Source organism: Myotis nattereri (assembly GCF_964212035.1).
Source record: "Myotis nattereri genome assembly, chromosome: 10".
Taxonomy (NCBI): Eukaryota; Metazoa; Chordata; class Mammalia; order Chiroptera; family Vespertilionidae; genus Myotis; species Myotis nattereri.
Window position 1 is genome coordinate 30179277 of NC_138085.1, and position 24830 is coordinate 30204106.

At 48.3% G+C, this 24830-nt stretch overlaps 2 protein-coding genes across 3 annotated transcripts; one reads left to right on the forward strand and one right to left on the reverse strand.

Annotated features, from left to right (window-relative positions):
* Positions 1–217: 217 nt before the first annotated feature.
* VAMP8 (vesicle associated membrane protein 8) lies at positions 218–5630 on the reverse strand. Its single transcript, XM_081101573.1, has 3 exons — positions 5353–5630; positions 3393–3551; positions 218–2182 (listed from the first exon to the last, which is right to left on the reverse strand). The coding sequence occupies exons 1-3, from the start codon at positions 5353–5355 to the stop codon at positions 2039–2041; spliced, it is 306 nt and encodes a 101-aa protein (XP_080957699.1). The 5' UTR covers positions 5356–5630; the 3' UTR covers positions 218–2038.
* Positions 5631–13065: 7435 nt separating this feature from the next.
* GGCX (gamma-glutamyl carboxylase) lies at positions 13066–24830 on the forward strand. 2 transcript variants are annotated; one of them, XM_081100898.1, is made up of 15 exons: positions 13066–13175; positions 13537–13707; positions 15577–15735; positions 16042–16207; positions 18272–18350; positions 19138–19244; positions 20834–20997; positions 21342–21607; positions 21752–21883; positions 22249–22400; positions 22836–23005; positions 23216–23346; positions 23635–23782; positions 23955–24150; positions 24551–24830. In XM_081100898.1, exons 1-15 carry the CDS (start codon positions 13133–13135, stop codon positions 24741–24743), a joined length of 2277 nt encoding a protein of 758 aa, XP_080957024.1. In that variant the 5' UTR covers positions 13066–13132; the 3' UTR covers positions 24744–24830. The 2 variants fall into 2 exon arrangements, with proteins under 2 accessions (XP_080957024.1, XP_080957025.1); XM_081100899.1 differs by lacking the exon at positions 23955–24150.

Below are 24830 nucleotides of genomic sequence, written 5' to 3' on the forward strand. Positions count from 1 at the left end.
GGAGCCGGCTCTGGGAGGCATCTCTGGGACTGCCTCCAAGACCAGGTAGACGGGGCTTACCTGGGGTGGCATGATGCAGTCATTCTAGGGGGGACTGTGGGAGCACCATTGTCAGGCACTATGCTAGGTGTCTGGAGGGTCTTCACCACCGTGGTGCGTGCATCTCACCCATAACCATAAACAGGACCCCCCCCAAAAAAAAAGTTTTGTAGTTTTTAAAATATGTTTACTGACTGGTTGATTTGAAAGACAGAGAGAGACATCGATTTGTTGTTCCACTTGTTTATGCATTCATTAGTTGGTTATGCATTCATTTGCTCTGACTGGGATCGAACCCCCGCAACCCTGGCATATGAGGACAACTGAGCTACCTGGCCAGCGCCCAAAGTTTCAAAACTAAAGAAAGTTTATTCACAGGAAGCATTGTGCATGCACTACTGTACATTTTAAAATGCTCAGTTGTACGTTATGAGAATTTCACCTCAATTGAAAAAGAAAACAGACGATCGTGGAGAAGGTGCAGCTCTAGCTTTTCTGTATTTCCCCGGGAGGGCAAGTGCAGCCCTGCCCTGATGTGATCCTGCTCCCCAGAGGCTGTGCGAGGCTAGTGGCTTACCGCCCCTCCAGCGCCCTCCTGAAGGTGAATCGCCCCATCTGTGCGCTCTCCTCATGGCTGCAAAGAAGTCAACAGCCACCTTTTCACCCAGCCCATGCCACCCTCAACATATTAAATGTGGCCCCTCTTGAGGAAGGGGTTGAGGGCTCCCTCCCTGGGGTTGAGCCCCTGTGAGCACAGACCTGACCCTCATCCTGGACAGTCTGGGTCCCAAGGAAGAGGTTTCAGCCAAGTTCCTTGTCCCTGGAGACTTAGGAAGGGCCTGAGGAGACAGAGGATGGACATGGTTGTGGCAAAGATTACCAATGAGTCTGTTCTGTGCTTTCCTCCTCCCTCCCCAAAACAGGTTAGCTTCCATTTTGGAAAGCCTATGAGGGCAATAGGGACAGAGAGCAAGAACTCTTCCCCCAAACCAAGGCAGACTGGGCACTGGGAAGAGGAAAGAGTGACAATGACGATGGAACCTGGTGGGGAGGAGGGAGGCTCAAAGACAGAGTCCCATTGTACATGGAGGGGAAGGAGGGCCATAGGCCCCGTCCTGTGACACTGACTGTGCTCAGCCACGGGACCTGGGGGAGAGATGCTCACCCCCTTAGGTCAGCTGAGACCCGGAGTCCCTGCTCAGTCCCAGAAGGACAAGAGCAGACAAAAGACAAATAGAATCTGCAAAACCACAAGAGAAGGAAAAGCAGTCCAGTTCCTCTCAACCCTGCTCTAGACTACAACAGGGCCACAGAACAGAAATGGCAATGATGGGAGAGGCAGATGGCCCTTAACCAGGTTCCTGGGTGCTCGGCCCAGGGAGGCCTCATGTCGCGGTTAATGCTTCCAGCAGAACAGTAATCCAGCGACGTGGCAAGGCCCAAGAGGGACACTTAGCAGTCTGGCCCACCACCCTACACCGCTGTGAAGGTTTTGAAATTTCCATGTGTGCCAAGGCTCCCAGGAAAGTTTTGTTCTTGAGACCTGTGACAATGAACGGAAGAAGGGGGAATAAAGAAAAACAGGGAGGCTTCAACTCTCTTCTCCAAACATGCACTCTCCACCCCTCCAACAACTCAGGCCAAAAACGGGAGAATCCAGGGCGTGCTCAGGGAGAAAAGGGCCAAAGGCCGAATGCAAGAGGAGAAAGCACCTCACAAACGTAGGGATCCTGAAGGGTCTTTATTGCCTACCAGCCACCATCAGTGTCCCAGCCTCATGCTGGGCTCTCCCCTGAGGACCTGGGGAATGTGGCCACAGTCCAGCTCTCTCCTTCCAGGGGATCAAGGTACTTCCTGGGGCAGACAGTGTAGCAGAGGGCCTCAGAGTGAGGGGCAGAGGGCTGAGCAGCATTCCCCGTGGAGAAGGACGGGAGAGGGGGCCCTTCTTGACGCCCACCATGGAGGGATGTCTCGAAGAGGAGGGCAGGGCGGTGTCATCCTAAGAGGGAATGACACCAGAGGCAAAGAGCACAATGAAGAGGATGATGATAAAAACAATCACACAGATGAGGACAATCATCTTCACGTTCTTCCACCAGAACTTCCGAGCCACCTTCTGCGATGTCGTCTTGAAGTGCTCAGACTGTAGGGGGTAAGGTAGAGTGAGTCAGTTCCTCCTCCCACTGGAACAACAGTACAAATGCAGGCCCCCACGCCATACACCTACATATGTAAGTGATAAGCTGAAGTAACAGACGGCTAAATAGAAAATGCCCTGTCCTCCTACCTTGACAAACATACCTTCATAACCCTCTGGTGGGCCAAGTTTGAATTTAGAAATCTTGGACTCCCCCTGGCCACCTGCCTACCCCCTTCTCTTCTTACCCCTGCACTGTCATGCACATTGTGGGGACTTTCACACATGCTCACACCCAGGGGTGTGACCCTGGCAGGGCAATCTACCCCTTAGGAGGGTAGATACTGGGGCCAAGAAGAACAGAGTCAGGTTCCATGATTCCTTGCCTCCTGGGGACTGCTGAAGTTGGAGGCGAGGGGCCAGGGGGATATGGTGGTTGGAAGTGAGGGAACGTGCTTTCTCTCCACACTGGGGTTGCAGTAACTAAGTTTCATGCTCCCCAGGTGAGGCTGTGGAAAGAAGCACTAAGTCCCAAGGAGACAACAGAGCTGTGCCCAAGATTACACAGAGGACGCAGAAAGCCCCAGCCAGTGTGTCCCCTTGGACAAGGAACTTAGGCTCCAGCCTTTGCTGAACTGTAGAGGAACTCCCTTCCTGAGCACCTGGCTGGAGACGGAGAATGAGGTCAAGCAGATGTGTGGGAGATGTTATTCTAGCCTTCAGCTCACGCAGGACCCCATCAAAGAACGTCACCGCTCTTCCCAGCTTCTTTTTAAAGCTGACTCAGCAAGACTCTAGCAGTTTCCACCCCCTGCCTAATAACTCCCGGAGAAGGCCAAAGGACCTTAAGAGGATTTTCCAAAGCCAATATTTTGCCCTGGGGAGGTCAGGTTCAAATGACTGCCAAGGGCAGCTTTCAAAAGGAAAATCAACTTCGCAGAAGAGAAGCCCAAGAGTGCCTAGGTTCTTAGAAAACGCCTCCGTGGGTCAGCCCCCACCCGCCAACCCCGGTCATTGGACCTATTCCCTGGGCCCGTACCAATCGGTGGAGTAGAACGGGATCAGAAGCGAGGACTCGGCTAACATCAATTCCCAAAACAGGTGAAGAGGCAGACTTCCCTCCTGTTCATTTTGCTCCCAACACCACCAACCCCCAAATTCCCAAAGATCCTCCCTCCCTCTCTTCCTCTTGTCCCCAGTGGGCTCCCCATCTCACTGTGGCTTCCAGATCCTCTGTCTTGTTGCGAAGATGGTCCAGGTTTTCTCCTCGGGCCAGGATCCGCTCCACATTCTGGGTCATAATATTCTTGACTCCCTCCACCTCACTCTGCAGGTTCCGCACTCGGTCATTTCCTTCACCTCCACTGGCCTCCTCCTAGGCAGCAACGCAGGGGTTAATTACGCCAAGTGGCAGAGGAACTGAGCTGCAGCATGGAGGCCAGAGGAGGGGAATGTCTAAGGTGGACTTTAGCTTTTGGCCATGCTTGAATTGTTTACAAACAGAATGTTTTCAGGTTCTCAGGGCCTCTGCCAATGAAAAGAAGCACACCACTGAATCCCTCTCTACTACTCCCTTGCTCCTCAAAGAAGGTCAGAGAAGACAGCTGAGCTGGCATTGCAAAATGCAAAACCCCACCATTTACCAATTCCCAGGTCCTACAGTGTCCTCATTAAAAACGTCTGTGCTGGCCCTAACTAGTGTTCAGTGGTTAGAGCAGGGGTGGGCACACTTTCTGACTCGAGGGCCACAATGGGTTCTTAAACTGGACCGGAGGGCCAGAACAAAAGCATGGATGGAGTGTTTGTGTGAACTAATATGAATTCAAAGTAAACATCATTACATAAAAGGGTACGGTCTTTTTTTTTTTTTAGTTTTATTCATTTCAAATGCGCAGGCCGTAGTTTGCCCACGGCTGGGCTAGAGCATCGGCCCAAGGACTGAAGGGTCCCAGGTTCAATTCTAGTAAAGGGCATGCACCTTAGTTGCAGGCTCAATCCCCTGGCCCCATCAGGGAGCGTGTGGGAGGCAACCAATCGACGTATCTCTCACATGGATGTTTCTCTCTGTGTCTCTGCCCCTCCCTTCCATTCTCTCTAAAAATCAATGGAAAAAAACATATCGTCTGGTGAGGATTAACAACAACAATAAAAAATGTCTGCGCTGGCCAGTAGAACACCCTCACCTGGCACAACCCTCCCTCTCTCCACGGGGGCAGCTGGAGAGCTGATCTGGCACCCGCCTCCTGGGCAGCCCAACTGCTGTGACCCAGAACGCCAGCAGCCAGGCTCCAAGTTCCTCACAAGGCCCATGACAGCAAGCCGTTGGGCCACAACTTCTGCTTCTCCCCGATCCCCCATTTAACGCCATGTGCAAGCATGTCAAACTCGTGGCCGGCGGGCCACATGCCTCGTTTATTTGGCCCCTGTTAGCCTTTGAGTTTGACATGCTTGTACAGGAACCAAACAATCACCAGTTAAGTTGATATTAAGTAAAAACAGCAGCCTGGGCACTGGGGGAAATGGAGGGCAAGTCCTCCCTGCTTAATGCCTCACCCCCAGGCTTCACGATAAGGTTTTTGAACAAGGAAGAGAAAACGTTATTAAGCTCCTCCCTCCCCAGACCCACTGGATCTCCAAAAACAGGGCAGGGTGTGGATCCACAGTAGATTATCTCAGAGAACCAACTTCTGGTTCTTTTACGAACTCTTAGTTCTTCCTTATGTTTATAAAGAGGGGGCCAACTCCTTGGACTCAGAGAGACAAATTCTTTGGGTTTCTCAATAGGATAAAGTGAAAGGCAGAGGGGGGAGCTGAGCTGGAATGTACACTGGGAAACAGCAGCGCTGCCCAGGAATGTCACATCACCTGCTGGGGCGGGGTGGGAGGGTGGCGGGAACTGGGGGAGGAGATGAAGGGCCCTTCAGGCAACTCCTTGCCTGGAATTCGCATTCCTCACTCCCACCGAGGCCCTGCTCTAGGCCCAGCCGGGCACTGAGGTCGGGGGGAGGAGGGGAGTAAAGGGGCAGGAACACCGACTTCGGCAGCTCAGAGCTATTTGCAGTTAGTTGTCAGCGCTGGCCCAGCCCTCTAACTTGCCACCTTCTCAGCTTTCCTGATGCCCAGGCCCCTCTGGCTTGTCTTTAAATCACCCCCTTCCTAGTTCCCAGCTCACTCACCATGTCTCAGCAGCTCAGGCCAGTCAGCAGCAGAACTCGCCTAGTCTGTCTCCTCCGAGGGCGGCCCTGAGTTCACTTCCTGCTCCAAGTTTCAGCCCGCCTCCCCCCCCTCCCCACCTGACAGCCCGAGCAGCTCCAGCCACACCTCACGCAGGTTCCTCCAGGTAGGCGGGCACCCTCCTCTGCCCTCCCAGTCTCCTCCCAAACCCAGGCTCAGGCTTAAAGCAACAAGACTCCCCGGCACCCAGAGTCTTCTAACTTGTCAGGAATCAGAAAAGAAAGAGGAAGCAGCCCGCCCAGGTTTCCTAAAGCTGTACGGCTGATACAGAGAGGGCAGCCGGCTTCTATCTATGTCCAAATATCTGACTCCAGTTTGTAGAGATTGAAATAAAACTGGGATGGGACAGTAAGCCCCCTGCCAGGCCTGGTTCACATGAAAGCAGAAAGCAGATATGAACATTTTTTTATTTTTTATTTTTCTTTTAAAAATGTTTTTTGTTTATTTTTTTATCTTTAGAGATGACCATTTCTTGCTGGACAACCCTTGCGCTCCTGTCTGTAGATGGGCAGGAGCACTAATCCCCCAAAGTCTGGAATGCCGAGATCCGAGATCCTGGCTCAGGTATCCGGAAGCTCTGGGTTACTCGGTGACCCTGAGTGAACCGCTTCAAAGCCGAGCTGGTGAGGAGTACGAGAGCACCTTCATTGTGCCCAGCACAGCGCCTGGAGCAAAAACTGTCCGTATGAATCAGGAAATGATGGCACACCAACCCTCCTTTCCTTTCAGAGTTCCATAATCTTGCCTTTCCCCTCAGGGGCACCACCACGGGGTTGGTGAGCCCAATCAGTGAAGGGGAGAGAACTGCCGTATGGACCATAGAGGGGGCCTGGGGCAAAGAATTTCTCCATCAACCTGGCTCCAGGCCAAAGAAAATCCACTTTTCCTGGGTGGTGTTTATCAAGAAGGGAGAAGAATAACAGGGACATGCAGGAGAGAAGCATTCCTGTCGCATCCCAGAAGAAGTAACAGTTTCAAGGGGGAAATGTCAGCTGCCCTAGCAAATAATTTTTAAAGGGTCGAATAAATTTTGGGCCCCTGTAGCATCTTGAAACTCTTTATTCTAATTTATACTAAAATCTTATCCCCAGATAGATAAGATTATTATATTTTGCCCTAACCAGTTTGGCTCAGTGGATAGAGCGTCAGCCTGCCGACTGAAGGGTCCCAGGTTCGATTCTGATCAAGGGAATGTACCTTGGTTGCGGGCACATCCTCAGTAGGGGGTGTGCAGGAGGCAGATGATTGATGTTTCTTGCTCATCTATGTTTCTAACTCTCTAGCCCTCTCCCTTCCTCTCTGTAAAAAATCAATAAAATATATTTTTTAAAAAATGATTGTTGCCGAAGCCGGTTTGGCTCAGTGGATAGAGCGTCGGCCTGCGGACTGAGAGGTCCCGGGTTCGATTCCGGTCAAGGGCATGTACCTGGGTTGTGGGCACATCCCCGGTGGGGGATGTGCAAGAGGCAGCTGATCGGTGTTTCTCTCTCATCGATGTTTCTAGCTTTCTCTATATCTCTCCCTTCCTCTCTGTGAAAAATCAATAAAATATATTTTTAAAAAAACACAAAAAAAACATGATTGTTATATTTTGTAGATCTGCATTTTGATGAGCAATGCCAGCCTGCTTTCACAGAGAATTTGGCTGCCCGACTCCTTGCCCCATTCATAGAAAGGCTACAAGGTGGCCAAGTGGAGGTGGGTCAGAATCTTGATCTTCACTTGCACTGTCTAATCCAGTAGCCACTGGCCACATGTGGCTGTGGAGCACTTGAAGTGTGGCTAGTATGAATGTAGATGTGATGTAAAAGTAAAATGCATGCTGGTTTTCAAAGACTTATTATGAAAAAAGAACATAAGTATCCCATTAGTAATTTTGTATATTGATGACATGTCGATTAATGTTTTGGATATATTAAGTTAAATAAAAAATATTGATAAAATTTATCTCACCTGTTTCCATTCCCTTTTAATTTGGCTAATAAAAAATTTCAATTTATGGAGTCATTCCAATGGGCCCTGTAATATCTCAAGGATTTATTCTTTCTTCTTTTTTTTTCTAAATATATATTTTTTGGTTTCAGAGAGGCAGGGAGAGGGAGAGAGAGAGAGAGAGATAGAAACATTAAAGATGAGAGAGAATCATTGATCCGCTGCCTCCTGCATGCCCCCCGCTGGGGATCGAGCCCACAATCCAGGCATGTGCCCTTGGCCAGAATCAAACCCAGGACCCTTCAGTTTGCAGGCCGATGCTGTATCCACTGAGCCAAACCTGCTAGAGCCACACTCTCCCAGTTCCTATTAACATCTTACTTTTTTTACAATTGATGAGCTAATACTGATATATTAACAAAGTCCATAGTTTATATTCAGGTTGACTCTTTGTGTTGTACATTCTATGAGGTTTTTTAAAAATAAATTTCTTTATTGGTTTCAGAGAGGAAGGGAGGAGAGAGAGATAGAAACATCAATGATGAGAGAGAACCATTGATCGGCTGCCTCCTGCACGCTCCCTACTGGGGATTGAGCCCAAAACCCAGGCATGTGCCCTTGGCCGGAATCAAACCTGGGACCCTTCAGTCCACAGGCTGATGCTTTATCCATTGAGCCAAAGCAGCTAGGGCCATTCTACGAGTTTTGACAAATGTATAATGCATATAAGTACCATGACACATTACATTATCATACAGAATAGTTTCACTTTTCTAAAAATCCCCTGTGCTCTACCTATTCAGCCTCCCTCCCTCTCCTCAATCCTTGGCAACCACTGATCTTTTTACTATGTCCATACTTACGCCTTTTCCAGGATTGCACAGACTTTGGATCATACAGTATGTAGTCTTTTCATATTGATTTCCTTCACTTAGCAATTAAGTTTCCTCCATGTCTTTTCATAGCTTGACAGCTCTGTTTTGTGAAAGGGCTGTGTATGCAAAGCAGCCCCCCAAAAACGAAGGAGCCGATAAGCCAAAAAAAAAAAAAAAAAGAGGCAGACAAGTCCAGCTTGTTGGTTTGCAGCAGTTCTCAACCTGTGGGTCGTGACCCCTTTGGCAGTCGAACGACCCTTTCACAGGGGTCGCCTAAGACCATCCTGCATATCAGATATTTACATTATGATTCATAACCATAGCAACATTACAGTTATGAAGTAGCAACGAAAATAATTTTATGGTTGGGTCACAACATGACTGTATTTAAAGGGCCAGAAGGTTGAGAACCACTGGTATAGAGAGTTTGTTAGGGAACTTACATACAGAAAACAGCATCAATAAGAGGAATGGATCCCCGAACCTTCCACCCCCAGATTTTAAAAGCTGTGAGAATGTGTGATGATCAAAGGGATCAGGAGCTAGGAGGCTTGGGTGCCAGGGTGAGGTAACAGAAACATCCGGGGCACCTCACCCTGAGAGAGAATGAATGGGAGTACTGTGATCAGTCCAGAGTTCTGTATTTCAGAACTCACTCAGGGGAAGGGGAGAGAGTCATGGGTTCGGGTTCACCCAGTTGTCAAGATGGCGGATTAGTTTTAAGACGGGGTCACCTATGTTCCTAACAAATTCATTTCATTTTATTGCTCCATATTCCATTGTAGGAACGTGTCACAGTTTGTATATCTGCTCATCTATTGAAGGATGTCTTGGTTGCTTATAAGTTTAGGCAATTACGAATAATGCTGCTATACATGTGTGTGCAAGTTTTGTGTAGCAGACATTTTCAACTCATTTGGGTAAATATCAAGAAGCACAATTGCTGGATCATATGCAAAGAGTGTGCTTAGCTTTGTCAGAAACTGCCAAATTGTCTTCCAAAATGGCTGTATCATTTCGCATTCCCACCAGAAGTGAAGGAGAGTTCCTGTTGCTTCACATCCTCGCGCAGCATTTCTTGTTGTCCGTGTTTTGGATGTCAACCATCCTAGCACCTACCCCCTTGTTGTTAACAATATGTTGAATCCCATTTTATTTGAAAGGACATCAAACAAACTATGGTTATTCAAACTGGCACATTTGGCTGATATTTTCCCCAAAATGAAAGGATTGAGCCTGTTCTTTCAAGGAAAACACTCGACAGTATTTGTTGCCTTTGATAAAATGAAAACTTTCAAGTGAAAATTAAAATTCTTATCTTGAAAATTAGAACTTGTATCTGCCACTGTGAGCTGGGCAGCTTCCCAACATTTAAGAGACGCTGCTTTTGGAAAAGCTGCATAACTCAAGGAAACAGTGCTTGCCGAATGACTTTGTTTTCCAATGTTTTACTCAGGCATGATTTTACAATATCATCCTTGAGTGAAATGTCTATTTAAAGTGCAAGTTAGGCCCGGCTGATGTGGCTCAGTGGTTCAGCATCGACATATGAACCAGGAGGTCATGGTTCAATTTTGGTTGGGGCACATGCCCAGGTTGCAGGCTTGATCCCCAGTGTGGGGCGTGCAGGAGGCAGCTGATCAATGATTCTCATCATTAATGCTTCTATTTCTCTCTCTCCCTTACTCAATATATATATTTAAAGTGCAAGATATACCAATGATTTTAATGTTATAGGGCAGTGGTCGGCAAACTCATTAGTCAACAGAGCCAAATATCAACAGTACAACGTTTCAAATTTCTTTTGAGAGCCAAATTTTTTAAACTTAAACTATATAGGTAGGTACATTGCTATTAACTTAATTAGGGTACTCCAAAGCTGGCCTTTGCTCAAAAGGTCCTCAATCTAATTGAGGTACGTTCGCTGAGGTCCCAACTCTCCCATCCACACTCAACTCGTGCATGAATCGCTGCGTATCCACGGCCAGCCTGTGCTGCGTCTCCCGTCCCCCGACCGACCCACCGAGACCCCCCACTTCTTCTAACGCCACTTCTTCAAAATAGACTCGCCCAGGCCGAAAACCGACTTCTGCACATGGGCCACGAAGTTTCAGTCGCACTGTACGTGCGCGTCAGCATGTGGTATTTTGTGGAAGAGCCACACTCAAGGGGCCAAAGAGCTGCATGTGGCTTGTGAGCCGCGGTTTGCCGACCACTGTTAAGAGCATAATGTTCATTGATATGGTTTCATTTTTCACATCTGAGTAATCTTTAAAAACTACCACAAGCAAGATGTGTCAAAGAAGGATATCCACATTTATCTAAAAGGCCATTAAAATGCTTTTCTCTTTGCCTGGCCAGCATGGCTCAGTGGTTGAACATCGTCCCATGAACCAGGAGGTCATGGTTCAATTCCTGGTCAGGGTACATGCTCAGGTTTGCAGGCATGGAGGCAGCCGATCAATGATTCACTCTCATCATTGATGTTTCTATCTCTCTCACTTTTCCTCCCTGAAATCCATTAAAAAATATTAAAAATATGCTTCTCCCTAGTCCAGCTATCTGTGAAGCCAGATTTCCCTTCTATACTTATATCTACCAATACCATTTCACAACAGATGTACTGCAGAAGCAGATATGAGAATCCAGCTGTCTTCAATTAAGACCTTACAGTAAGACAATATGAAGTACTCTTTAAAAAAAATATTTATTGTTGAAAGTATAACATAAGTCCCCCCTTTAGCTCCATTGACCTCTTCCAGCCCACTCCTGCTCCCCACCCCAGGCCTTCACCACCCTATTGTCTGTGTCTGCTGGTTATGCATACAAGTTCTTTGGTTGGCCTCTTCCCACCCACCCTCCCCTGCCTTCCCTCCGAGGTTCGATAGCCTGTTCCATGCTTCTATGTCTCTGGATCTATTTTTGTTTATTGATTTATTTTGTTCCACACATCAGTGAGATCATGTGATACATATCTTTCTCTAACTGGCTTATTTCGCTTAGCATAATTCTCTCTGGGTCCATACATGCTGTTGCAAAAAATAACTCTTTTTTTTAAAGAGTTCTTTAAAAAAATTTTTTTTAAAAATTAATTTCAGAGAGGAAGGGAGAGGGAGCAAGAGATAGAAACGTCAATGATGAGAGAGAATAATTGATCAGCTGCCTTCTGCACACCCCCTACTGGGGATCAAACCTGAAACCCAGGCATGTGCCATTCACCGGATTTGAACCTGGGACCCTTCTGTCTGCAGGCTGACACTCTCTCCACTGAGCCAAACCAGCTGGGTGAGTTTTCTTTTTTACAGCTGTGTAGTATTCCATTGTGTAGATGTAGCACTGTTTTCTAATCCACCCATCTGCTGATGGGCACTTAGGCTGTTTCCAAATCTTAGCTATTGTAAGTTGTGCTGCGATGAACATAGGGGTGTATATATTCTTTCTGATTGGTGTTTCAGGTTTCTTAGGATATGTTCCTAGAAGTGGTATCATTGCGTCAAATGAGAGTTCCATTTTAATTTTTGGAGGAAATTCCATACTGTTTTCCATAATGGCTGCACCAGTCTGAATTCTGAAGTACTCTTCATGCAATTTTTGTGATAATGTACCGTTATTAACAAAAATGCTAGTTATAAAATACTTAGTGAGTTTATTCTATTTTTAATGAATTAATACAAACATTCCTCAATATGGAAAAATATAACCCACATAAATAACAGTTCTTGCCCTAACTGGTTTGGCTCAGTGGATAGAGCGTCAGCCTGAGGACTGAAGGGTCCCAGGTTCGATTCGGTCAGGGGCATGTACCTTGGTTGTGGGCACATCCCCAGTAGGGGGTGTGCAGGAGGCAGCTGGTCGATGTTTCTAACTCTCTATCCCTCTCCCTTCCTCTCTGTAAAAAATCAATAAAATATATTTTTTAAAAATAACAGTTCTTTAAGATTCTCATGATAGGTAGCAGTGCAAAGGGGTGGGTCCTGAGACCAAAAAATGTGAGAACTGCTGCCCAAGCCCAGGGCAGAGAGTTAAGACACTACAGTGTTGACTGGTCTCTCTAAAAACCTTCCCTGCCGCCCTCGCCGGTTTGGCTCAGTGCATAGAGCACCGGCCTGCGGACCAAAGGGTTCCGGGTTTGATTCCCGTCAAGGACTCCTCCCTGGCCCGAGCCCTGGTCGGGGCACTTGCAGGAGGCAGCCAATTGATGTCTCTCACATCTGTATTTCTCTGTCTTTCCCTCTCTCTAAAAATCAATGGGGGGGGGGGGGGACATCCTCGGATGAGGATTAAAAAGGAAAAAAAAAACTTCCCTGATGGACCACGGTCTACTCACTACCCCTATTCTGCATCCTCTCGTCAGCTATGTTGTTCAGCTATGTTGTCCCGGTTTCCCCTGCAGCATTCAAGCCTCTGGTAGAATAAAGGAACTCGCATACTCTCTCGGGGCTGGGCAGCCCCTTCCAGGTGCGTCCTCAACGCAGCAGCCAACCTTTCTAGGGAAGAGTCCGACATGTTCACATCAGGGAGCACTGCGGGGACACTGACGCCTGGAGAGGCCCAAGGAGAGCGGGGGAGGACCCAGGGAAGGTGAGGGAACACGGAGTCTTCCTAGGATTGCAAGTACAGAAGGGCCCCGGAAGGGCCCGGGATGTCCCAGGGGTGTCCGGGAGCATCCTCCGTCACCAGGGGAGACGAGGCCCGCCCACACCCTTTCGGGCCCGCCCCTCCTCGCTCCGCCCCAAAGGTCCCTCGCTTTGCCTTCTGCCGCCAAGCAGGGAGCCAGGATCCGCCGCTACGGCCCTTCACGACAGTGCCGGCGCTTTACGGCCGGCTGCTCCCTGCTGACGTGTCGGGGAGGCGGGGCTTAGGGGAGCGGCCCCTCGCTCGCGGCTGGCTGCTGTGCGTGACCGACCGTAGAACTATGGCGATGTCTGCCCTGTCCTCGCGGGCCCCGCCCGGCGCAGGTAGGCTCAGAGCCCCACCCTGCGGCGGAGGGAGAGAGGGGCGCTGGTCTCGCAGTGGCGGGGACCGGAGGACTGCCCTGTGGGTCCTGGGGAAGGGGCTTATAGAGAGAGGTTGCAGCCTGGAGTTTGGGGTAACGGTGACATGCGATTAGCCCTTAGGGGGCTGGAGCCTGAGAGGTCTGGGGCTTTGGCGCGTCCTGGAGGAGGGGCTGCCCTGCAGGGTGTTCCAGGTAGAGATCAGCGGGAGAACCCAAGGAGGCAGAAGCCCTCGGGTTGTGGGGGCTGTGATTTGGGAAGGAGCCGATTTTAAAGCACCTCCACCCCGCACGTGCACACTCCTTCCTCCATTTATTGGTTACAGATAAAGTACAGAAAGACAAGGCTGCACAGACCACGGGCCCCGGCCGGGCCAGCCGCATGGGGAAACTCTTGGGTTTTGAGTGGGCAGATGTCTCCAGCTGGGGGAGGCTGGTGACCCTGCTGAATCGGCCAATGGATCCTGCAAGCCTGGCTGTCTTCCGTTTTCTCTTCGGTAAGTCCAGTTGCTGGGAGGGGCCCGTGTGGTTGGGGCGGGAGAGTGACAATGTGAAGGTGATGCGAGATGGACATCTAGAAAACGTCAAGTGCCTGCTTTAGGAACTTGGAAACTGGGGTTATAGTCTGCTCCCATCATTAGCCTTTGCTTTTCTCTTGCTCCATAGAGATGCCTCCTGGATACCTGAATGCCTGCATCAGAGGCTTATAAACTTCGGAAGTATCACTGCCTCCCAACCCTGTCTATTTCTTGGTTACTCACTTAGTGGACTTTCCTCCCTTTTTCTCACAGTGGAAGATATCAGTGTCCTGGAAGAGGTTATTTGTGGAGTTTAGGATCAAACCCAGCTTTGTCTCCTCTGATTAGCGTTAGAGGCCAGAAATGCTTTGATCTGAGGCTATAGGAAATATGGAGGCAGAGGAACAGGGATTAATTTTCCTTATGTCATGAAGTTGTTCAGTAATTACACTAAGGACTAGACTTTAGAGCAGTGGTTCTCAACCTTCCTAATGCCGCGACCCTTTAATACAGTTCCTCATGTTGTGGTGAACCCCAACCATAAAATTATTTTCGTTGCTACTTCATAACTGTAATTTTGCTACTGTTATGAATCGTAATGTAAATATCTGATATGCAGGATGTATTTTCATTGTTACAAATTGAACATAATTAAAGCATAATGATTAATCACAAAAACAATATGTAATTATATATGTGTTTTCCGATGGTCTTAGGCGACCCCTGTGAAAGGGTCGTTCGACCCCCAAAGGGGTCGCGACCCACAGGTTGAGAACTGCTGCTTTAGAGAAATAGCAGACATGTTGGCTGTAACTCCCTAATCCAGAGCTTCCGCTTGGAATGGGTTATGATATGCTGAGATATTAATCCCGTTAGCCCAGTGGTTCTCAACTGAGGGCATTTTTGTTGGGGGAGAGGGGACACTTGGCAATGTCCGGGAACATTTTTATTTGCCATATGTGGGGGCGGGGAGGGATAGGTGGCTCCTAGCATCTACATAGGAGCCAGAGATGCTGCTAATTGGACCTATGATGCACAGGATAGTCCCTCCCAGCAAATAATTAACCAGCCCCAAATGTCAATGGTCCTGAGGTTGCGAAACACTGCCTTCCTGGGAGCTGCTTCCTGATCTGAGTAGCCCCTTCTGTTTACCCCAGTGTGTTAGCCAAACACTGCTGTTTTCTGGGTATACCAGGAAGTGGAAAAGTTGAGGGGCAAGCACCATCCTTGAGCACTTTCTGTAGCCTAATGCAGTGGTTGGCAAACTGCACCTTGGCAAACCGTGGCTCGTGAGCCACATGCGGCTCTTTGGCCCCTTGAATGTGGCTCTTCCACAAAATACCGGCTCTTCCACAAAATACCGACTTCTGCGCATGGGCCACGAAGCTTCAATGGCACTGTACGTGCACGCCCACACGTGGTATTTTGTGGAAGAGCCACACTCAAGGGGCCAAAGAGCCGCATGTAGCTTGCGAGCCGCAGTTTGCCGACCACGGGCCTAATGTGACAGACCTTTGTAAATATTAACTATCAACACCTGAACAGCTTTTTGTAGCATTTTGTATGTTTCTCTCATTGAATCCTCTCTGTAACCCTGTAAAATATTATGAGCCCCCTTTTACAAATGGGGAATTGGCTTAGTGAGGTACAGTAGCTGATCACACAACTGGCATAGTGCCTACCACGTAGGATGCACTCGGTAATGTTTGTTGGGTGAATGAATGAATGGTAAAGCCTGGTTAGGAGAGAATTCTCACCTTGGAGCTAGATTCAACCAACTGTATTCAAATGTATTCTGCTGCTTCCTTTGCTGAGGTCTAATGGCCCCCTCTCCCACTGCCTTCTCAGGGCTGTTGATGGTGCTGGACATTCCCCAGGAGCGGGGGCTCAGCTCCCTGGACCGAAGATACCTGGATGGGCTGGAGGTGTGCCGCTTCCCCTTGCTGGATGTCCTGCAGCCACTGCCACTTGACTGGATGTATCTTGTCTATACCGTCATGTTTCTGGGTGAGGGAAGCTGGGAATATTGATTGGCCTATCTAAAACAGAGACATACAAAGCATGAGAAAGGTCTTGGGTTCCTTATTTCACTTCTGTCATGACTCATAATTTCATCTTCCTGACCTGTGTGTCATCTGAGCTGTGACACCAGAGCTCTTTTTGAAAATATTAAAATAACATTTAATTTTGATTTAGGTGTACCTGATTATAAAATGTCTGATGACTTTTCTTAATCCCACCCACAGCCTGTCCCAGGGGAGCTGGGCCTGTGGTGATCTTTGACCTCTTAATTCTCTCCCCCACAAATCCCAGGGGCACTGGGCATGATGCTGGGCCTGTGCTACCGGATAAGCTGTGTGTTATTCCTGCTGCCGTACTGGTATGTGTTTCTCCTGGACAAGACGTCATGGAACAACCACTCCTATCTGTATGGTTTGTTAGCTTTTCAGCTGACATTCGTGGATGCAAACCGCTACTGGTATGAATCGAGGGAAAAAGAGGGGAGGGGTCAACTGGGTCAGGATGTTTACCAGAGATAGGGGCCCCTTGAGGTCCTAGAATTTGCCCCAGCAAGAATAATTTCAGCAATGCTTTGCAAAGGTCACACTTTAATTGGGATGGATTTGGGAGGGGGAAGAGTCAGCGAGGTTGTGGCACTTGGGATGACAAAAAGCAAAATGGCTCCATTCCCACCCCTTCACTCTTTCCGTATCTCCCCAGGTGCCTTGATCTGTGCACTTCCTGTAATCTTCTTAGAGAGAAGAAGCGAAGACTAAAGCCAGACATAGCTGTTTTCAGATACTTCAAGGGTGGTCATGTGGAAGAGGGAGCGGACTTTCTCTGTGTGAGCCCAGAGGTGCAGGGTTAGAGCACAGAGTAGAAGTTGCTGTGAGGCAGTCATGTCAGAAGGAGAGGGCCCACCAGGGCTGCTCAGCAGCGCGGTCCTGGGAGGAGGTAACCTCCCCCGTCTCTGGCTTAGGTGACCATCTTTCAGGGGAGGTGGAGAAGGGATCTGGAAACCAGATGGCAGGGCAGACGACCTTTAAGGATTTTTCCCATTATTAAGTGAAAAGCAAATATGAGATCTCAGTAAGATGGGTATAAGTAAAAAATCTCAAGCACTGAATTAGTGATTTATCAGTCATTAAGTTCCATTGGTTAATACACACACACAAATACTCTTTTTTTTAAAAATATATTTTATTGATTTTTTACAGAGAGGAAGGGAGAGAGATAGAGAGTTAGAAACATCGATGAGAGAAACATCGATCAGCTGCCTCCTGCACACTCCCCACTGGGGATGTGCCCGCAACCCAGGTACATGCCCTTGACCAGAATCGAACCTGGGACCTTTCAGTCCACAGGCCGACGCTCTATCCACTGAGCCAAACCGGTTTCGGCACAAATACTCCTTTTGTAAACCATCAGATTCATTCAGAATGGCCAGCTGTGATCATATAGAATTAGGAGACAGTTTTGGCAGAATACTCCTGAAAAAAAATTTTTTTTTTTTAAAAATACATACTGCTTACTTACTGATGGATTTCCAGATACCATGCTAAACACGTTACTTTTTCCTTAGTGTCACCCCATGAGGTCTATAGTGCTTTCCCCACTTCACAGATGAAGACACGAAAGCGTAGGAAGGAAGGGTTTGGCTGAGGGCGCAGAGCGGCAGGAGGCACAAGTGAGAAGGGAGGTCTCCTTAGCTGTAGACTCCAGTGCTCTTGACCACGGTGCCAGCTGCCCTTCCCCAGCTTCTCGGCTCGTTCATTGTCTTCTTGAAAATCTGCTTTGCTCCTGCCTCCCCAGCGCACATTAGTCCTAGAGCCCGCGTTTATCAGTGCTCTCCCAAGGTAGGCTGTTAGCAGGGACTCTCTGGCACGAGATCCTGGTATCCAGGTCTACAAGCGTCAGTTTGTTTTGGATATTTTTTTAAAAATATATTTCTTTATTGATTTCAGAGAGGAAGGGAGGAGAGAGAGAAACATCAATGGTGAGAGAGAATCACCCATCGGCTGCCTCCTGCATACCCCCCACTGGGGACTGAGTCCGCAACCCAGGCTTGTGCCCTTGGCCGGAATCGAACCTGAGAGCCTTCAGTCCGCAGGCTGACGCTCCATCCACTGAGCCAGGCCGGCCAGGGCCTTGTTTTGGATATTGAAAAAAATTTTTTATGTATATTTATATAAACCTCAAGCTTTTTAAACAATCCCTTAAACTCATTCTTTACTACATTCAGTCATATTCTAGCATTGTAGTCTTTTTCCTGACTTTTTCCATTAGGACTAACTAATTTGCTAAGTAACAAATGGTAAACACTGAACTTTTTATTGTTATAACTCACTAGTAAAATGTCCGTTATGAGTTAAAATAATCACTGTTCCCGTTTCCTCATGTAATTCTAAAGGGCCTCCAAATAGTCCAGAGGACCAGAGAGAGTATGGGAACTGTCCTGAGATAGATTATCACATTTAAAAAGGAAGGTGGAAATGTGGCTGGACTAAGACGCTCTCCTCAATCCTTACCTTACCCGGTGTAGGTCTGTGGATGGCCTGCTGAGTTCCCGGAAGCGGAATGCCCACGTGCCGCTTTGGAACTATGCCGTGCTGCGTGGCCAGGTACAAGGTCTTAGGAAAGGTGTTCTCTGACAGTCATTGTCAGCATGGCCATCCCATGGCAGACTGCACTCCACTCTGCCTCCCTAGATCTTCTCTTTCTTCCCTTTTACTGGAAGGCTAGGCTGGCTTTTCTGCTGTTTTCAAAACCCTAATCTCCCGGCTATCTCACCTTGTCATGAAAGAATAGGGCTTTGTCCCTGCCAGAATCCTCATGAGAGAGAATAATATCTATGCTTTATGACTCTCCTTGGTGCCTTATACTGTGCCTGATGTTGGTAGGATGTCAATAGATACTTGTTGGATGAGTGAATATCTGAAATGAGTGAATAGAAGAATGGAACTAATCTTCCTTGGTCCCTGAACTGAGATGAAAACTTACTCTTTTCTTTCTTTTTTTAAATTTAAATTCTTTGTTGTTTAAAGTATTATATGAGTCTCCTTTTTCCCCCATTGACCTCTCCCTGGCCACTCCCACCCCCCAGCACATGCCCTCACCCCGCTACTGTCTGGGTCCATTGGCTATGCTCATATGCATGCGTGCAAGTCCTTTGGTTGATCTCTTACCCCTTTACCCCCCGCCTTCCCTCATAGGTTGGACAGTCCATTTGATGCTTCTGTGTCTCTGGTTCTATTTTTGTTCATCAGTTTATGCTGTTCATTATATTCCACAAATGAGTGAGATCATGTGATATTTATCTTTCTCTGACTGGCTTATTTCACTTAGCATAATGGTCTCCAGTACTCTTTTTTTTTCTTTAAACATTTGTTTTGCATTTTGTGTTTGCAGATTTTCATTGTGTACTTCATCGCGGGTGTGAAAAAGCTGGATGCAGACTGGGTGGAAGGCTATTCCATGGAGAACCTGTCCCGGCACTGGCTCTTCAGTCCCTTCAAGTGAGTGGCAGTCGGGGCAGAGGCCTCACTGAGGCACAGGGACAGAGCGGGTGACTCACCGCTGTCCTGTCTGCAGTCATGGCTGCTGTTCCTACTTTGCCTGAGTTTGCAACATACTTTCCTCTGTCCACTCATCTCCCTATTCAGCAGAAGGCTCCCCCTGTGAAACTTACACTGTGGGTGGCAATGGAGGGAAATAAATTTAAAAAGAAGGGGAAAGCCTGGCCGGTGTGGCTCAGTGGTTAAGCATCAACCTATACACCAAGAGATCTCTGGTTCAATTCCTGGTCAGAGCCCATGCCCAGGTTGCAGGCTTGATCCCCAGTAAGGATTGTGCAGGAGGCAGCCTATTGATGATTCAATCCCATCGATGTTTCTGTCTCTCTCTTCCTCTCCCTTCCTCTCTTTCTGAGATAAATACAAACATTTAAAAAAAAAAAAAAGGAAGGAAGGAGAGGAAAGAGCTAGAACTAGGTGACTTGGTGAATGCGTTGGTTGCCACCCCAGCCTCTCCAGGACTCCTCAGCCAGTGTACTGAGAAGATGGACAGTGTCCCTGCCTGACAGAACCAGTGCTACCAGCTCTTCTCAAAGCAGAAGTTCGCCTCTCTGACTTCTCTCTCCCTCCCAGTTCTTCTCTCTTTTTTTACTTTGCCCTTTTTCCTCTTCCCTGGTATTTCTCCGTTCCTGTAGTTCAGCGGTTCTCAACCTGTGGGTCGCGACCCTTCGGGGGTCAAACGACCCTTTCACAGGGGTCGCCTAAGACCGTTGGAAAACATATAATTACATATTGTTTTTGTGATTAATCATTATGCTTTAATTATGTTCAATTTGTAACAATGAAAATATATACTGCATATCAGATATTTACATTACGATTCATAACAGTAGCAAAATTACAGTGATGAAGTAGCAACGAAAATAATTTTATGGTTGGGGGTCACCACAACATGAGGAACTGTATTAAAGGGTCGCGGCATTAGGAAGGTTGCGAACCACTGCTGTAGTTTGACTTCAGATTCATATAGGTCAAACATTCACCTTTTTAAAAAATATATATTTTTTTATTGATTTCAGAGGGGAAGGAAGAGGGAGAGAGAGATAGAAACATCCATGATGAGAGAGAATCATGGATCGGCTGCCTCCTGCAAGCCCCCCACTGGGGATCAAGCCCACAACCCAGGCATGTGCCCTGGACTGGAATCGAACCCGGGACCTTTCAGTTCGAAGGCCAACGTTCTAACCACTGAGAAAACTGGCTAGGACTAGCATTCACCTTTTAAAATTTCTTGGAATTTGTAACCTCTATGAGGAGTCTCCCTGCACCAGGAGCCACACTTCTCAATCAGATTTGCCCTTGCTTCTGACAGAGGGTATGTGGAAAACAGCTGGACACCTAATGTGTGTGGAAATGTATAAGGGTTAGAAAACTTCTGGGATATCTTTGTGCAGAGTTCTACCCACCCGCTGGGGTGGCTCCTTTGGCAAGGACAGGGTAGCAGAGGTGCATTTGCTGTGAGTGTGCTGTGCCAGCCAGTGGCACAGGCTCCCCAGTGGGCGGGTGCCTGACCCTGTCCCTGGTGTCCACAGACTCGTGTTGTCTGAAGAGATGACTAGCCTTCTGGTGGTGCACTGGGGCGGACTGCTGCTTGACCTCTCAGCTGGTTTCCTGCTCTTCTTCGATGCCTCAAGATCCGTGGGCCTCCTCTTTGTGTCCTACTTCCACTGCATGAATTCCCAGCTTTTCAGCATTGGTTAGTACCCGTCGTCTGATGGGACATCGGGAATCACAGGGAGGGACTTGCCAGAGGTGCTGTTCGGGACTAAGAGATGATGATGGGAATAGCAGCCACAGTGAGCCTGATGCAGTCACTGTGGCATGGAAATAAATTGGGAAGAGAGAATTGGGACCTCTCGGCTCAGCTAATATGCTGTATAGTAAGGAATCTCTGGGAAGTACGTATCCTTTAGTTAAGAACTTCTTTCATCATAGGTAGGATACTTGGGAGAGGTTTCTTAAGGGAAAGGGGTCAAGGGGATTACCCACATTTCCCCAAACCAAACTCCTGAAATGCTTATTTTCTCCTTGCTTTTCTAGGTATGTTCCCCTATGTCATGCTGGCCAGCAGCCCTCTCTTCTGCTCCCCTGAGTGGCCTCGGAAGCTGGTATCTCACTGCCCCAAAAGGCTGCAAGAACTGCTACCCCTCAAGGCTGCCCCTCAGCCCAGTGCTTCCTGCATGTATAAGAGGAACCGGGCCAAAGGCAGCCAGAAGCCAGGGCTGCGCCATCAGCTAGGCGCTGCCTTCACCCTGATCTACCTCCTGGAGCAGCTCTTCCTGCCCTATTCCCATTTCCTCACCCAGGTATGTGTAGGCTGGGGTTAGCGTGGAAAGTGGCAGAGTGACAGCCATAGGGAAAGAATGGGCTGGTTGTGTAGCCCTTTCTTGATAGAGGATGGGATTAGCCTAAGAACCGTTAAGCTGATTGCCTCTGCCCTGCCTTCTCAGGGCTATAACAATTGGACAAATGGGCTCTATGGCTATTCCTGGGACATGATGGTGCACTCCCGCTCCCACCAGCACGTGAAGATCACCTACCGTGATGGCCGCACTGGCGAGCTGGGCTACCTTAACCCTGGGGTGAGATTTCTGATGCTGGCAATGTACTGTTCTTCAGAGCGTCCTTGGGCTTTGGGGTCTGGTTTGGTCCTAAACACAATTGTGAAATAAAACAAATTTGGGTCACTCCCCTTTCTCAGGAGCCAGGTTCAACCTTCTTTTATGTGGGTTGAAATAGGGCAGTGTCATTCACCTCCTTACACTGAGGTTAGATGTAAGAAAGGTAAGTAAAACCACTAGCTCAGCAATGAAAAACTTTTCCCCAAAAACAAGGTCAGGTTTTTTTTCCTGGTCAAAACAACCAGATCTCTTTGTCCCGTTGGCAGTGCATGACTCATCCAGGAGGTAGTACGATGAGGTGGGACTAATATGGGGGTTTGGGACAGGTATTCACACAGAGCCGGCGATGGAAGGATCATGCAGACATGCTGAAGCAATATGCCACTTGCCTGAGCCGCCTGCTTCCCAAGTACAATGTTACTGAGCCCCAGATCTACTTTGATATTTGGGTGTCCATCAATGACCGCTTCCAGCAGAGGTGGGCAAGGGGAGCAGGGAAGGGGGAAAAAGGAAGTCCAGCTCCTGTGGCCAAAATGAATAGCCCATGCTCCCGTGTTGTCTTGCTTGAAAGGCTGTCTGTCCTCTGGTGCATGTCCCTGTAGACCTGGTTGTGGGCATAGCTGATTGCTTCCAGCAGGGGGCCCCATCACCCAGAAGAAGAGGTAATGTGACTTGTCCTGCTAGAACGTTAACACCATTCTCAGATGGCCACTAACAATCATTCTTCCCAGTGCTCCAGAATCTCTTTCCCCTCTCTCTCTGCCTCAGACCGGTCATGACATGCTGACATAGGCGGTTTTCTATCTGGAAACCCTGTTCCCTCTCTCTGGGAATGGTGATGAGAGGAACAGAGCTGGAAATTCTGATGGGTAGGCGGCTGTGGCCTTCTTAAAACATGGTTTTCTTTCCTAAGGCTTTTTGACCCTCATGTGGACATCGTGCAGGCTGCCTGGTCCCCCTTCCAGCCGACACCTTGGCTGCAGCCACTGTTGATGGACCTGTCTCCCTGGAGGGCCAAGCTACAGGAAATCAAGAGCAGCTTGGACAACTACACGATGGTGGTCTTCATTGCAGATTTCCCTGGTATGGAGGAAAGCTAGGAGAGGCTCTGCTGTCTTTCCTCCTTGCTTCTTTGGTCAGGGACCTTGCATGTGGTGGAGAGGGGAGGGGTACTCCTAGTGGGAGGAATGTTTTTGAAATCTGAGGGATGGTAGTGGTGAAGTGTGGTGTCTGTTCTTGCTGGAAGTGAGTTCACTCATGGTGGGCATTGGAGAACTTGGTTGTCCCTGTCAGGGCTGCACCTAGAGAATTTTGTGAATGAAGACCTGGGCAACACTAGCATCCAGCTGCTGCAGGGGGAAGTGATTGTGGAGCTGGTGGCAGAACAGAAGAACCAGACTCTTCAGGAGGGAGAAAAAATGCAGGTATCTTGCTGGAATTAACAATAGCAGAAAAGTTTAGATAGATGGAGTTAATTCATTATAGACTCAAAATGTTTTACCAAAACAATAGTGTTGTGGGGGCTCAAAAAGTACAGATTCCTGGGGCTGTGAATAGCCTCATCCAGGTTCTAGAGGTCAGTTCCTTTGGACTCCAAAACACAGTAAGAAGAAAGATGCCCGTTGGGTGGGGAGCAGGTGGTGTTAGGAGCCTGTAGGCTGACTAGGGAAAGTTCAAAGAGTGAAATATATTCATTTCTATCCCCTGCTCAGTTGCCTGCTGGCGAGTACCATAAGGTGTACACAGTGTCACCCAGTCCTTCCTGCTACATGTACATCTATGTCAACACTACGGAAGTTGCACTGGAGCAAGACCTGGCATATCTGCAAGAATTGAAAGAGAAGGTGGAGAATGGAAGTGGTGAGTAAATAAAGATTTGGGCTGAGGTAACCCCCGAGTACAAGAAGTTAGGGTTGTGAATGAGGATCTAGCCATTAAAAATTGAACTTGAAGCCTCTAGCTGGTGAAAGGGAAGTTGTAGGAGAGAGAGAATGCTCTCTCAGTGATTCCTCTTTTTGCTGACTTTGAGCAGAAACAGGGCCTCTACCCCCCGAGCTGCAACCTCTGCTAGAAGGGGAAGTAAAAGGAGGTCCTGAGCCAACACCTCTGGTTCAGACCTTTCTTAAACGCCAGCAAAGGCTCCAGGAGATTGAACGCCGGCGAAACTCCCCTTTCCATGAACGATTCTTCCGCTTCTTGCTGCGAAAGCTCTATGTTTTTCGCCGCAGGTAAGTTTTACCCACAATACTTGTCGTTGCCATCAGATATTTGCAAGTTGGGTAACTTCTCTGATGAGAGAAAGGACATCTAGGGCTAAATAGCTTTTTACCTCCCTTCTCATCTCCCTGATTTAATGGAAGAGTAAATGTGTGTCTGACAGCTTACTGTCTTGCTCTGCCTCAGTTTACCTCCAGCCTCCCCATGGGTTATTCCTGCCCCACCCTAGAATTCTACCAGACTGTATAAAGAGTGGGGTGCCTCCAGCTGGGATATGGGGGCCCCTGCAAGGCAATTCTCATTTGTGCCTGTGTGAGAGAAGGTAGGGCCAGGTGTCCCATAAGGGCTTTGGTAGGAATTCCTATGTTGAAACAGGAGTTTGGACTGGGTGGCCTTTTTCCTCTTTTTCAGCTTCCTGATGACTTGTATCTCACTTCGAAATCTGGCATTAGGTCGCCCTTCCCTGGAGCAACTGGCCCAAGAGGTGACTTATGCAAACTTGCGACCCTTTGAGCCACTTGGAGAGTTGAATCCTTCAAACACAGATTCTTCGAATTCTAATCCTCCTGAACCAAATTCTGAGCATATCCACTCAGAGTTCTGAAGGGGGCCAGATATTGAATACAGACGTGGGAGCAGCCAGGCACAGGACCATTACCTATGCAGTGGAGATTTGAAAAAAACGTTTACA

Excerpts from the sequence above, each read along its gene's own strand:
- VAMP8 (XM_081101573.1), bottom strand. Across the intron at positions 2,183-3,392 it reads CAGAGGATCTGGAAGCCACA|TCTGAGCACTTCAAGACGAC; the intron begins GTGAGATGGGGA and ends TACCCCCTACAG.
- GGCX (XM_081100898.1), top strand. The coding sequence starts at position 13,133 with ATGGCGATGTCTGCCCTGTCCTCGCGGGCCCCGCCCGGCGCAG. Across the intron at positions 19,245-20,833 it reads TGGCTCTTCAGTCCCTTCAA|ACTCGTGTTGTCTGAAGAGA; the intron begins GTGAGTGGCAGT and ends TGGTGTCCACAG. Across the intron at positions 23,347-23,634 it reads AGGAGGGAGAAAAAATGCAG|TTGCCTGCTGGCGAGTACCA; the intron begins GTATCTTGCTGG and ends TCCCCTGCTCAG.